The sequence below is a fragment of the Heteronotia binoei genome, chromosome 5 (genome assembly GCF_032191835.1).
Source record: "Heteronotia binoei isolate CCM8104 ecotype False Entrance Well chromosome 5, APGP_CSIRO_Hbin_v1, whole genome shotgun sequence".
Classification (NCBI taxonomy): Eukaryota; Metazoa; Chordata; class Lepidosauria; order Squamata; family Gekkonidae; genus Heteronotia; species Heteronotia binoei.
The window spans coordinates 24,931,154-24,944,708 of NC_083227.1; the positions used below are offsets into that span (position 1 = coordinate 24,931,154).

General features: G+C 47.7%; 1 protein-coding gene across 1 annotated transcript; it reads right to left on the reverse strand.

Moving 5' to 3' along the window:
* Nucleotides 1-1,872: 1,872 nt before the first annotated feature.
* Nucleotides 1,873-11,299, reverse strand: LOC132571234 (zinc finger protein 345-like). The gene is made up of 4 exons (XM_060237963.1): nucleotides 11,254-11,299; nucleotides 8,380-9,394; nucleotides 6,059-6,161; nucleotides 1,873-3,898 (listed from the first exon to the last, which is right to left on the reverse strand). The coding sequence occupies exons 2-4, from the start codon at nucleotides 9,184-9,186 to the stop codon at nucleotides 2,319-2,321; spliced, it is 2,490 nt and encodes an 829-aa protein (XP_060093946.1). The 5' UTR covers nucleotides 9,187-9,394; nucleotides 11,254-11,299; the 3' UTR covers nucleotides 1,873-2,318.
* Between the last annotated feature and the right edge of the window lie 2,256 nt (nucleotides 11,300-13,555).

Genomic DNA, 13,555 nt, shown 5'->3' on the forward strand with positions numbered 1-13,555 from the left:
GGTTTATAAGAATCAACAAATTGTGTAAAGGGATATAGAGGCTGGTCATCAGAGTAACTCAGGGTTTACTCTTGTCCACCTGTGGATTGGCAACGCTATTCCTCATCCTTTTTGGGGGGGGAGATATTCAAAGGGTTTTCCAGCAGCTTCTCTTCATTTTTGGTCAATGTGTGTGTTTGGGGGAGGGGGGTACTTTTAAAATTGCCAAACTGTTCCACTTATAGAACTCTATTTTCTTCCTGTTGACTGTACATAGTTTTTAGAGCTGTTGATTGCCAAAGTGTTTGCTCACTGTTTTGTAAGAAGCTGGAAGCATTTTGTAGCAACAGTACACATATACTCAGTGAAGTTAAGGATAAACTCCCCCAGAATTAAATCTAAGCAATGACAACCTGATAAACTTAGCTTGCTACTGGTCAATGGTGGGGGGGGGGGGGGAGTAAGTTTTTAAAATTGCCAAACTGTTCCACTTTTATAAATCTATTTTCTTCCTGTTTCCTGTACAGTTTTTGGAGCTGTTGTTTGCCGAATTGTTTGTTCACAGTTTTGTAAGAAGCTGGAAGCATTTTGTAGCAACAGTACACATATATTCAGTGAGTTCTTTATAAAGAATAAACTCCCCTGGAATTAAATCTAAGCAATGATGACTTGATAAACTTAGCTTGCTATTTCTGTTTGCATCTGTTAAAGCATTATATCATATGCTTTTATGCTAATTTGCTGTTCAACCTCTGCCGTATGTGTGGCCTGGTAAGAAGAAGAAGATGATATTGGATTTATATCCCGCCCTCCACTCCGAAGAGTCTCAGAGCGGCTCACAATCTCCTTTACCTTCCTCCCCCACAACAGACACCCTGTGAGGTGGGTGGGGCTGGAGAGGGCTCTCACAGCAGCTGCCCTTTCAAGGACAACCTCTGCCAGAGCTGTGGCTTGTTAGTATTGAGTCTGCCTTTACACAGTTTGACAGCTACAACATGACAGCAAGTGATCTAGCTGGCAGGCTAGGTCACAGTGACCTTATCTACAAGCCGGTTCTAGCCGGTAAAGGACAGGTGGAAAGTACCTGCTGAGTCAGCATGACTATGGACTGCCAGGATTGGCTGATGGAACTATATATGGACTGCACTACCAGTGCACAGGTCTCTCTTTGAGGAGTCACATGCTGGCGGAGCACTTTGATCCTAAGGTTGATGTATATTACTGCACTAGTGAAAACGTTGTATATAATCTGTAAATACACTGTTTTAGCACTAGCTGCAGGTGTCTGGCTCGCTCACTTACTGGGGCTCACTGTTGTATATATCACACCGCTCACTCTGCACACACCCGCACCGACATGGCTGACCCAAGGCCATGCTAGCAGGTGCAAGTGGAGGAGTGGGGAATCAAACCCGGTTCTCCCAGATAAGAGTCCGCACACTTAACCACTACACCAAACTGGCTCTCCACTGGTAAGTTTCATTTCACTATGAGGAAGTGGTGCACACGAAAGTTCGCACCCTGAATAAAACTTTGTTGGTCTTAATGGTGCCACTGGACTCAAACTCTGTGGTCCCCTTCTCTAGATTATTTTGCTTGTGGTATTTTTGGACAGGGCACGTCTAATTCTAGTTTATTGGTTTAGCATTAATAAGTACCAATTATCTTTATATCTTATATCAACCTGTAACAATCTATTTGTAAACTGTCAATTTTGGCTTTGTATATTTGTTATCTTGTATATGATTTCTGAGATAAAATTATTCTGAACTAAAAAAACCAACTATAAGTGCAGCGACCCACTGATTTAAAACAACACAGATACGAAATTCCTTCAGCCCTCCAGGCCAGCCCATGCTTTTGCTGTTAATACAACTGACCGAGCACAGCACTGGATCAGAAATATTTATGGTCTGGGACAAGAGTATCTTAAGGACCGTTTACTCCCATGTGAATCTGTCCACTAACTAAGACCTTAGGGTGATTACTGGAGATAGGAGTCTTTTCATGGGGTGGGGTTGCCAATCCCCAGGTGGGGGCAGAGGATCCCCCAGTTTGAAGGCCCTCTCCCCGCTTCAGAAAGCAGGGAGGGAAATGTTGGGCATTCCATTATTCCCTGTGGAGACCGATTCCCTTGTGCGAAAATCCATCCTCGTAGCTGCCTTATAGTGACACTGTAGGGTTTTCAAGGCAAGAGACAAACAGAGGCTATTTGCCATTGGCCATTGCCTGCCTCTTCACAGTGACTCTGGATTTCCTTGATGGTTTCCTATTCAAATCCTATCCAGAACCAACTTGGCTAAGCTACTAAGATCGGACCATCCTGGTCAGAGTACAGTCTATTGACTCAACGCTAAAACCGGTTTCCCTGCATAATGTGTTCTCTCATGTCTAGCAAGATGTGCTTTCCGGCTGAAGCTTTTCCCACAGTCTTGGCATTTGTGTGATTTCTCCCCTGTGTGGGTTCTCTCATGTGCCACAAGGGTTGACCTGGCGCTAAAGCTTTTATTGCAACAGGCACATTTAAAAGGTTTCTCTCCTGTGTGGTCTCGTCGATGCGTGAGGAGGTGCGATTTCTGGCTAAAGCCCTTCCCGCAGTCTAAACATTTATGTGGCTTCTCCCCAGTGTGGGTTCTCTGGTGGCTATTAAGATTTGTTTTCTGGCTGAAGCTTTTCCCACACTCTGGGCATTTGTGTGGCTTCTCTCCCGTGTGGGTTCTCTCATGCGCAACAAGGGTGGATCGGCCACCAAAGCTTTTCTCACAGTGTGAGCATTTGTATGGCTTTTCTCCTGTGTGGGTTCTCATGTGTCCAGTAAGGAGGGTGCTCAAATTGAAGGTTTTCCCACAAACAACACACTTATAGGGTTTGTCTCCCGTATGAAGTCTCTGATGGTTGGTAAGCTGGGATTTGTTACTGAAGCTTTTCCCACAGTCCAAACACTTGTGTGGTTTCTCTAAAGCATGGGTGTTTTCATGAGCAATCAGAACCGATCGCAGACTGAAACTTTTCCCACACTGTGAGCACTGAAATGGCTTCTCTCCAGTGTGGATTCTCTGATGACTATTCAGGTGCGCCCTCTGGCTGAAGCTTTTCCCACAGTCCGAACATTTGTGGGGCTTGTCTCCTGTGTGGGTCCTCTCATGAGCCAGAAGAACAGACCTGAAGCCGAAGCTTTTACCACATGCCAAGCATTTATATGGTTTCTCCCCTGTGTGGGTTCTCTGGTGCCTTCTGAAGGTCGCATTCCAGCTAAAGGTTCTCCCACACTCAAAACATTTATAGGGCTTGTCTCCTGTGTGGATTCTCTGGTGGGTAATTAGCTGTGACCCAGCACAGAAGGTCTTTGTGCAGTAAGAGCATTCATAGGGCTTCTCGCCGGTGTGTGATCTCTCATGCACGATCAAGTTTGTGCTCCTGCTGAAGCTCTTTCCACAGTGAGAGCATTTAAAGGGCTTTTCCCCTGTGTGGATTCTCTGGTGGATATTCAGGTCCGATTTCTGGCTGAAGCTCTTCTCACAATCCAAACACTTGTAAGGTTTCTCCCCTGTGTGGGTCCTCATGTGCTTAATAAGATCGGTGCTCCAGCTGAAGCTTTTCTGGCAAATGTTGCATGTCTTTTGCCTCTCACCTGTGGAAATCTTCAGTTGGGCTGTCGTTTTGGCGAGATCCCCATGTGCTCTCCTGTAACAAATGGAGTTCCCCACTCCTCTGCTTTTGTGGTTTCCTCGCTGCCTATTAGGCCGGGGTGGACCCTCCAAAGCAATTTCCTGAGCGGGACAACGAAACAGCCTCACTTCTGGTTCCTCCAACAATGACCCAGGTGGCTCCATTCGATCTATAAATCCCAGGGCATGATCTTTCTCCTCGTTTTCGGGTATCCAGCTAACACTTTTTATGGCAAAGGAAGATTCATTCCCTGCAGCAAAAAGAAGAGAGAACCACACGGGGAAGTATTTCAGTTTTATTTATTAAGTTTGCAACCTGTATGCACTATCCTGGGGAGGGAAGGTGGCACGGTATAGCCTGAATTTGTCAGCTCTTGGAAGCTAAGAAGGGCTGGACCTTGGATGGGAGACCACCAAGGAAGGCTCTACAGAGGCAAACCACCTTTGCTTCTAACTTGACTTGAAAGGCCTTTGGGGCACTTACATATTTATGCAGTATTCTAAAGCAGGGGTGGCCCAACTGTGGCTCGGGAGCCACATGTGGCTCTTGCACACATATTGTGTGTCTCTCGAAGCCCCCACTGCCCCATCAGCTGGCTTGGAGAAGGCATTTCTCTCTTTAAATCACTTCTCCAAGCCAAGGCAGAGAGTGGCTAGGAGGATGCATTTAAAGTTGCTTTCTTTCTATCCCCTTCTCTCGCTCCCTCCCGCCGATGTTCACGTCTTGCGGCTCTCAAACATCTGATGTTGATTCTATGTGGCTTTCATGTTAAGCACGTTTGGCCACCCCTGTTCTAAAGGTTTGGTGTGGGGCTGGGGTTTTTCATCTGATGAGGCTGGGAACTGATAGACATGATGGAGAGAGTTGACAAAAAGACGTTTTCTCCCACTAGAACTTGAGGGCATCCCATGAAGCTGGTGGGCAGTGGGTTCAGAATGGAAAAAAGGAAATACTGCTTCACACAGAGAATGATTCAAATGTGAAATCTGCTGCCTGAGGATGTAGTGATGGCCACAGGGAGAATTCTAGCTCAGCACTGCCTACTCTGGCTGGCAGGAGCTCTTTGAGAGCTCAAGAAGAGCAACGTCCTTCTCATCGCTTGCAATGTGAGGGCCTTCAACTGGACAAGCCATTGTCTAAACCAGGGCTTTCTTTGTAAAAGTCCAGCAGGAACTCATTTGCATATTAAGCCACATCCCCCTGACATCACCATTGTTTCACACAGCAAGGATTCACCTCATTAGACCTCCCCTAGACTATTGTGCTCAGTTTTGGGCACCACAATTTAAGAAGGATGGAGAGGAGACAATGGAGAGGTGATATGATCACCACCTTCAAGTACTGAAAGGGCTGTCATATAGAGGATGGTGTGGAGTTGTTTTCTGTGGCCCCAGAAGGTTGGACTGAAACCAGTGGGTTGAAATTAATTCAAAAGAATTTCTGGCTAAGCATTAGGAAGAACTTCCTAACAGTTAGAACAGTTCCCCAGTGGAACAGCTTCCTTGGGAGGTGGAGGGCTCTCCTTCTTTGGAGGTTTTTAAACAGAGGCAAGATATGTTCGCTCTGAGTTAGTGTGAGCTAGCTCACAGATTTTTTGCCTCCAGCTCACACATTTTTGCCTTAGCTCAGAAAGAATGACCCCAGAATGCAATAATTTATGCAGTAGCTCACAACTTTAATGCCGGTAGCTCGCAAAGTAGAATTTTTGCTCACAAGTCTCTGCAGCTTAGAGGGAACACTGGCTAGATGGCCAACCGACAGCAATGCTGATTCTGTGAACTGGGCGTATCATGAGAAGGAGGGCAGGAAGGGTTGCACCAGTGCTTAGTTCTTGTGGCCTTTTTTACATGCCAGGGAAATTCTGTTCACCACTTTGGGGTCAGGCAGCAATTTTTCTCCAGGCTAGTTTGGCCAGGGATCCTGGAGGTTTTTTGAACATATGAAGCTGCCTTATACTGAATCAGACCCTTGGTCCATCAAAGTCAGTATTGTCTTCTCAGACTGGCAGCGGCTCTCCAGGGTCTCAAGCTGAGGTTTTTCACACCTATTTGCCTGGACCCTTTTTTTTTGGAGATGCCGGGGATTGAACCTGGGACCTTCTGCTGAGCCACCGTCCCTCCCCTTTCTTTTTCTTTTTTGATATCTTCTAGGCATGGAGCAGGGTCACTGTGTGTGTTTGTAGGGGAGGCATTTGTGAGTTTCCTGCATTGTGCAGGGGGTTGGACTAGATGACCTTGGAGGTCCCTTCCAACTCTATGATTCTGTGAATCCACTGCTCTCTAAAAGCACTTGGTGAGTCCAGGTAGGATGTTGGCAGGCCCCATGGCACCCAGCAGGTGCCATATGGGGGACTCTGGCTCTAACCACTACACAACGCCCCTCTGCTCCTTCTCATAACAGCACACCTTACCCATGAAGCCTAGATCCCTTGGCTTGGTTTCTTCGGAGTCCAAGAGAGTTGACTCTTCTTGAGAGGAATTCATGGATCCATCATTCCTAACTGGCTGCAGGCACTGAAACAACAAACAATTTATTTTTCCAGGGCTGACTGACACAATTCAACCTCTGTGGAGTGGGTGGGTAAAAAGATGTATTTTAGCTTGGCGCCCAAGAAAAAGTAAATTAGCGGAGTCTCAAAGGGGAGGGTGTTCTGAAGGCCACCACAGAAAATGCCATCCCTAGTTGCCACCTGTCTCACCTCTGAAGGGGAAATCACAGAGAGTACAGCTTGAGAAGCAGATCTTAACTGGCAAAGGGTGATTAACACACGGAATTTACTGCCACAGGAGGTGGTGGCAACTGAAAGCATAAAAACAGCTTAAAGAGGGGATTGGATAAACATCTGGAGCAGAGGTCCGTCAGTGGCTATTAGCCACAGGGTATTGATGGAACTCTCTGTCTGGGGCAGTGATGCTCTGTATTCTTGGTGTGTGTGGGGCCACAGTGGGAGGGCTTCCAGTGTCCTGGCCCCACTGATGGACTTCCTGATGGTGCCTGGTTTTTTGGCCACTGTGACACACAGAGCGTTGGACTGGATGGGTCATTGGGCTGATCCAACATGGCTTCTCTTATGTTCTTATGGAAGAGGGTTGTATGGGAGGAACACCACCACTAAGGGGGGAGGGACATGATAGAGGTTTATAAAATTAAGCATGGGATGGAGCGTGTTGACCAAGATATAATTTCCACCCTCGCCCAAAAGACTAGAACTCGAGGGCATCCAATGAAGCTGCTGGGCAGTGGGTTCTGGATGGACAAAAGGAAATACTGCTTTACGCAGAGTGATTACAAAGTGGAGTTTGCTGGCAGAGGATACAGTGATGGGCACAAGAATAAACAGCTTGAAAAGGGGATTAAACAGATTCATGGAGGATAAGTCTATCAGTGGTGGGTTTGGTGGCATTATCCCCCACTCAGGTACCCCCCCTCCCTCAACCCTGCCATCCCCAAGACCCACCCCCAAATCGTCAGGAATTTCTCTACCTTGAATCAGCAGCCAGAGCAGGGTTGCCAAGTCTGACTCAAAAAATACCTGGGGCTTTGGGGGTGGAGCCAGGTTGTGAGAAGCAGAAATGAACTCCAAAGGGAGTTCTGGCCATCACATGTCGAGGGACCAGATGCCTTTTAAATGCCTTCCCTCTGTTTGGGATAATGAAGGATAGGGGCACCTTCTTTTGGAGCTCATAGAACTGGAACCCCTGGTCCAATCTTTCTGAAACCTAGGAGATGTTTTGAGGAAAGGCACCAGATCCTATGCTGAAAATCTGGTACCCCTAGTTTAAAAAAACAGCTCCTCCAGAGCTCCAAATACCCATGGATCAATTCTCCATTATACCCTATGAGAAGCAGTCTTCATAGGGTATAATGGAGTGCCCATCAGACATTTCTCTCCCCCCACACACTTTCTGAAGACCTGAAGTAGGAGGAGGGCCTCCAAACTGAGGGAATCCCCTGCCCCCACCTGGGAATTGGCAGCCCTATTGGGGGGAGGGAGCTTATCAGGGATGTTACGCCATAGAGTCCACCCTCCATAGCAGCCATTTCCTCAATGTGAACTGTTTTCTGTAGCTTGGAGATCAGTTGTAATTCCGGGAGAACTCCAGTCCTCACCTGGAGAATGGCAACCTTAAATCAGCAGTGGTTTCGCGCATGCGCATGTGTGTGTCAGGCCTGAAGCCAGAAAATTTTAAGTGGAGGGGCCCTGAGGCTCAGAATGACATCACACACTTAAAATATATATGTAAATAAAAAAGGAGAACGGCGGCGGCAAGAGCGGGGTGGAGAGAGTGGTGGGGAGAGCGGGGGCGCCAAGAGGAGATGCAGCAGGGAGAACGGGGCAGGGAGGGTGGTGGTGGCGGCGAGAGCAGGGCAGCGGGAGTGGTGAGGAGAGCGGGGGCACCGAGAGCAACTGTGGTGGGGAGAGCGGGGCACCGAGAGCAGGGCAACAAGGGTGGTGGGGAGAGCAGGGCACTGAGAGTGGCTGTGGCAAGAGTGTGACCGCGAAAGCATGGGCTGCGAGACCAGCTCTGGCAGGGAGAGTGGCAGCGGTGGTGATGAGAGCAGGGCAGCGAGAGTGGGGTGGCCAGAGCAGTAGCGGCGAGAGCAGGGCAGTGAAAGGAGGGGCCATATAGGAGGAAGGGGGGGTTGTGTGCAGCGGTCTGCCCCACCCCCGGCCCCCTAAGTATCTACGGGTCTGGTGTGTGTGTGTGTGAGGTGGAGCAACACACTCACTTGCTTCTCTCCTGTTCTAGCCTCTCCCTGTCTCGACAGGAAATCCTCAGCCAGGGCCACTGCCTGGGCACAAGTCTCGGCTCTGTTCTCCCTCAGCCAGATCTGGATCTCCAGGGGCAGGACAGTCAGGAACTGCTCTAGGATCAATAGTTCCAGGATCCGCTCCTTGGTGTTCCTCTCTGGCTTCAGCCACTGGTGGCAGAGATACCAGAGCTGGCTGCAAATCACACGTGGCCCATCTCCTTCTCTGTAGCGCAGCTGCCTGAAGCAGAGGCGCTGGACCTCAGTGCTTTCCATTGTCTCCTCTTGAATCTCTTCTTTCACCTCTGCAGTGTTTGCCACACCATTATCTTCCAGGGGGCTTTGAACCAACTGAGATTCCTTCTCAAGGCCTAGCCAGCTTCGAAGCCATCGCTGGGTTCTAGGCTGTTGGCTGGCATCAGCTGGCCCTTCCAAAGAAGCGAGCGGCAACTTCAGGTCCTCTGTTGCTTCTTCCTTCTTCTTTGGGTCCCCCCACTGCAAGTGTGGGGACTCCACAGTCTTCAGGAATGCTTGCCACTGTGTTTCCCAGTGGTGTGTCAAACCCTCCTCCGGCTCCTGTTTAATCACGCAGCTTGGAAATTCGCTCCGGCTAACATGAGTGGGACATGTTTCCTCCAAGTCTGTCCCAGGTTGCAGATCGGATGGGTCGTCTTCTTCCATTTTTGTCTTTGGCTCTACCACAGTCTGCAAATCAAGGCCCCAACTGAAGTGGGAGTCCTTTCGGTGGTCATTTTGACTCTGGCCACCACATTCTTTGAAGTCCATTGGTTCCCATATCTTTTATTGTGGCAATTGTTGTGGGAAAATTCACATCTTAGCTTCCCTTCTGCTGTAAAGGCCATGCAGGAAGTCCTTCCTTCAAGGTAGGATTGACCAGCATTATTTGAACCTTGCACCACAGATTTTTTTTAGGTCACAAAAGAGGAGTGAGGGCCAGAGATGGTGTTTGAGGCAAGAGAAAAATGGATCCTTCCTGTGGGAAGCAAGACAACATTGAAAAGAAGAGAAAACAGAGAAGCCACATACAGAATCCTTTCCTACGGTTTACAGAAACCCCACTTTAAAAGAAAATTCTTTCCTAATAAATGAAAATATAAGGAGATGCCTGTTGGATCAGAATGACCTATCTAACCCAGGATCCTGTTTCCAACAGTGGACAGGCTGATACTTTTGGCAAGCCCATAAACAATGCAAGGGACGATTCCTTTTTTTTGCCTCCATGCAATGACAGAAGCTGGGTTCAGGTAGCCAGCTCGAGATTGACTTAGTCTTCCATCCTTCCCAGGTCGGTAAAATGAGTACCCAGCTTGCTGCGGGGAAAGTGTAGACGACTGGGGAAGGCAATGGCAAACCACCCCATAAAAAGTCTGCCATGAAAACGTTGTGGAAGCAACATTACCCCAGAGTCGTAAACAACTCGTGTTTGCACAGGGGACTATCTTTACCTTTTTAAATGTCTGATACACCCCGTGGCGCAGAGTGGTAAAGCTGCAGTATTGCAGTTAGAGGCTCTCTCCTCACGACCTGAGTTCGATTCCAGCAGAAGCTGGTTTCAGCTAGCCGGCTTGAGGTTGACTCAACCTTCCATCCTTCCGAGGTCGGTAAAATGAGTACCCAGCTTGCTGGAGGGGAAAGTGTAGATGACTGGGGAAGGCAATGGCAAACCACGCCATTAAAAAGTCTGCCATGAAAAACGTGAAAGCAATGTCACCCCAGAGTCAGAAACAACTGGTGACTACCTCGCACAGGGGACTACCTTTACCTTTACTATTCAGGGTTAAAGTTTCTTTGGACATGGACACTCCTTCTAGCCACCTTCTGGCTGTTAACTTTTGCCTAGGGTTGCCTGGTCCAACTCAAGAAATACCTGGGGACTGTGGGGGTGAAGCCAGGAGACTTTGGAGGTGGAGCTGGGAGTAAGGGTGTGACAAGCACAATTGAAGTCCAAAGGGAGTTCCGGCCATCACACTTAAATGGACTGTACGCCTTTTAAATGCCTTTGTTCTGTTGAAAATAATGGAGAATGGTGGCAGCATGGGGGGGGGGGGCGTTTCCTGACAGATCACCTTGTCCTTCATAGTGGTGGTGGGGAAGGAATGGAAGGATGAGCATTATATCAAACAAATTCAGCGCCCTTAGTTTGCAAGCATTTTGGGATTAAGATCGATTGTTTTGCGCTTTCAGAAGCATCTCTTGCAAAGCCGCCCTGAGCCTGCTTCAGTGGGGAGGGCGGGATATAAATAAAATGATGATGATGACATCCCACAACACGTGCTATTGGCAGTGCCTCTGAGCATACACCAAGTGCTTTCTCCTCTTCCCCCCGCAGGCAGTAAAATTTAATAACCCTCCAAGACACCAGCATTCCTTAGGCCCTGCAAAACGCGCTCAGTTTTTGGGGAAAGAACGGGTTGCCAATCTCCAGGCGAGAGCTTTGACCCAGATCAGCAAACCGAGGGGCAGCCCCCCTCCTACAACAATCTCTCCTTTACGAACAGTTCTGCAATGGCTCAACATTTCCAATGCAACAAATCAGCACAGTTTAATCGCGACCTTCCTTTGAACATATGAACATATGAAGCTGCCTTATACTGAATCAGACCCTTGGTCCATCAAAGTCAGTATTGTCTTCTCAGACTGGCAGCGGCTCTCCAGGGTCCCAAGCTGAGGTTTTTCACACCTATTTGCCTGGACCCTTTTTTTTTGGGAGATGCCGGGGATTGAACCTGGGACCTTCTGCTTCCCAAGCAGATGCTCTACCACTGAGCCACCGTCCCTCTTTTCCTCTCTGGCAGCCCCAGTCCCCCCCCCCCCGCGGCTGCTGAAGCTTACCTTTTCACTTCAGCCCCGAATTCAAATCAGCGGCTTCCTCCTACGTAATGCAACCCCGCCCCCCCCCCAACAAGGTCCCTTCTCTTGCAACCCCAGCCCTCCCAGTTATCCTGGGCTTCTCTAGGAAGCTGTTTTCGGTTTGTTTAACCCTTCGATTCCCAGTGATACGACCTGACGGTCCTATTAAGAGACTGACTCAGAGTCTCTGACGAACTCTTCTTGGCTTTTTCACCCTACCTTGCTAGGCCCCACCCTTCCGCAAGCCCCAAAAGTGGCTGCAGTAGGGAGTGCCATTTAGGGTGGCCAACCTTCAGTTGGGGCCTGGAGATCTCCTGGGATGACAAGTGATCCGACAGAGACAGGTTCCTCTACAGCAGGGGTGGCCAAACTTGCTTAATGTAAAAGTCACACAGAAGAAATGTCAGATGTTTGAGAGCCGCAAGACATGAACATCAGATGTTTGAGCCACAAAACAGGAAGGAAGGTAGGTAGGCAGATGGGAAAGAGGGGAGGGACGGAGAGGTGGAAATAAAACAACTTTAACTTTAAATGCATTCTCCAAACTGCTGGCTACCTTGGCTTGGAGAAGTGATTTAAAGAGACAAATGCCTTCTCCAAGCTGGCCAACAGGGTGGTGGGGGCTTCGAGAGCCACACAATATGTGTGAAAGAGCCACATCTGGCTCCCAAGCCACAGTTTAGCCACCCTGGCTCAGTGATGGTGAACCTATGGATCGCGTGCCAGAGCGGGCACTCAGACCCCTCTCTGTGGGCATGTGTGCAGTTGCTCCTGCACAGAGTTCGCTGTTCCAGCTGCACATATTTCCAGAGAATGAGCAACAGCTGACTCATGGGGTGGGCAGGGGCTTCGAGAGCCGCACAATATGTGTGAAAGAGCCACATGTGGCTCCTGAGCCACAGTTGGGCCACCCCTGCTTTAGAATACTGCAGGGGTGGCCAACAGTAGTTCTCCAGATGTTTTTTGCCTACAACTCCCATCAGCCCCAGCCAGCATGGCCAATGGCTGGGGCTGATGGGAGTTGTAGGCAAAAAAAACATCTAGAGAGCTACCGTTGGCCACCCCTGGAATACTGCATAAATATGTAAGTGCCCCAATAATAGAGATGCGAAGGCCCGGAAAAATGTGGGGGGGAAAACAGGGGGGGTCCGTTTTTTCCCTGAAGCCTTTTTGGTTTTTTTCTGAAAAATTAGAAAAAATAAAAGAAAAAAATTGATTATGGAATGTTTTATTTTAACATGATGAATAAAATATTTTAAGACAAGGTGTTCAAATATTTTCCAAATCATTTCTAAAAAAATTGTATGGTATCAGATTATTCTAATTTCTGTGCACTGAAGACAAGCAAATCCTAGGTCATGCCCATTCAAACTTAGTCCTACACTCCCTTCTATACACTTCTCCCCTCTTCAATTCTTCTTATGAGAATGAGTTTTTTATTTTTAATTAATACTGTGGAGAGGAAATATGAATAATGGTTACGTCTAGATTTTTAAAAATCATTCAGGAGAATGTTGCTCCATTTGTTACAATTACAAATAAATACTATTTAAAAAGTAAATTCTGTTTGTAATAATTGTTCGGATACACTATATTTTTAATATGCTAGTTGTGATAATTTCATGCCACATAAAATTGTCCATAGTCATAGTTTATGTTCCTAAAGTGTGACAGAATGATTTTCAATCTGGAAAAGAAAAAATAAATGCTAATGTAGCACTTCCAAACATTTCTGTTTTTTTCCAGAAAAAAACAGGGGGGGGAAACGGAATTTCTGGAAATTTTACATTTCTACTCTCTACTGTTTTTCATCCATTTCTCTTAGTACTGTTGACGGTGATTTTTCAGTATCCCAGGCAGTGAAGTGTCTAACAGTCACCTCAGACCTTTTAAACGGTGGTGGCAAAAGCAGATTGTAATAATTGTCCACCCATCTTTCACCCCCTACTTGTCATTCCAGAATATGACAGTTCTGATTTAAGTTCTAGAGTCTGAGAGACATGAGAACGAAGACTCAGACTGCTTTGGTTTCATCGTTTGAAGCAAAGGAAGGAGGCGAGGGAATTCGAGTCTGATAAGTCGAATCTTGTCCTGAGGCAAAATGACCACAACAGAGGAAGGAATTCCTGTTCAACTAGAGGAAGGGGTGCAGACCGATTTTAAAATGGAGGAGGAAAGTTCAACAGGTCCCCAGTTGACTGAGGACTCAAGGAAAGCCCCTCACGCCCCTCAACCTGGGAATGTTGGAGAATTCCTGCAAAGGAGTCCAGAAGAAGATGTGAAA

Coding starts and splice junctions, on each gene's coding strand:
- LOC132571234 (XM_060237963.1), bottom strand. CDS start 9,186: ATGGACTTCAAAGAATGTGGTGGCCAGAGTCAAAATGACCACCGAAAG. Junction 6,162..8,379: donor CTAGAACAGGAGAGAAGCAA/GTGAGTGTGTTG, acceptor TTGTTGTTTCAG/TGCCTGCAGCCAGTTAGGAA. Junction 3,899..6,058: donor AAGGGATCTAGGCTTCATGG/GTAAGGTGTGCT, acceptor TTTTTGCTGCAG/GGAATGAATCTTCCTTTGCC.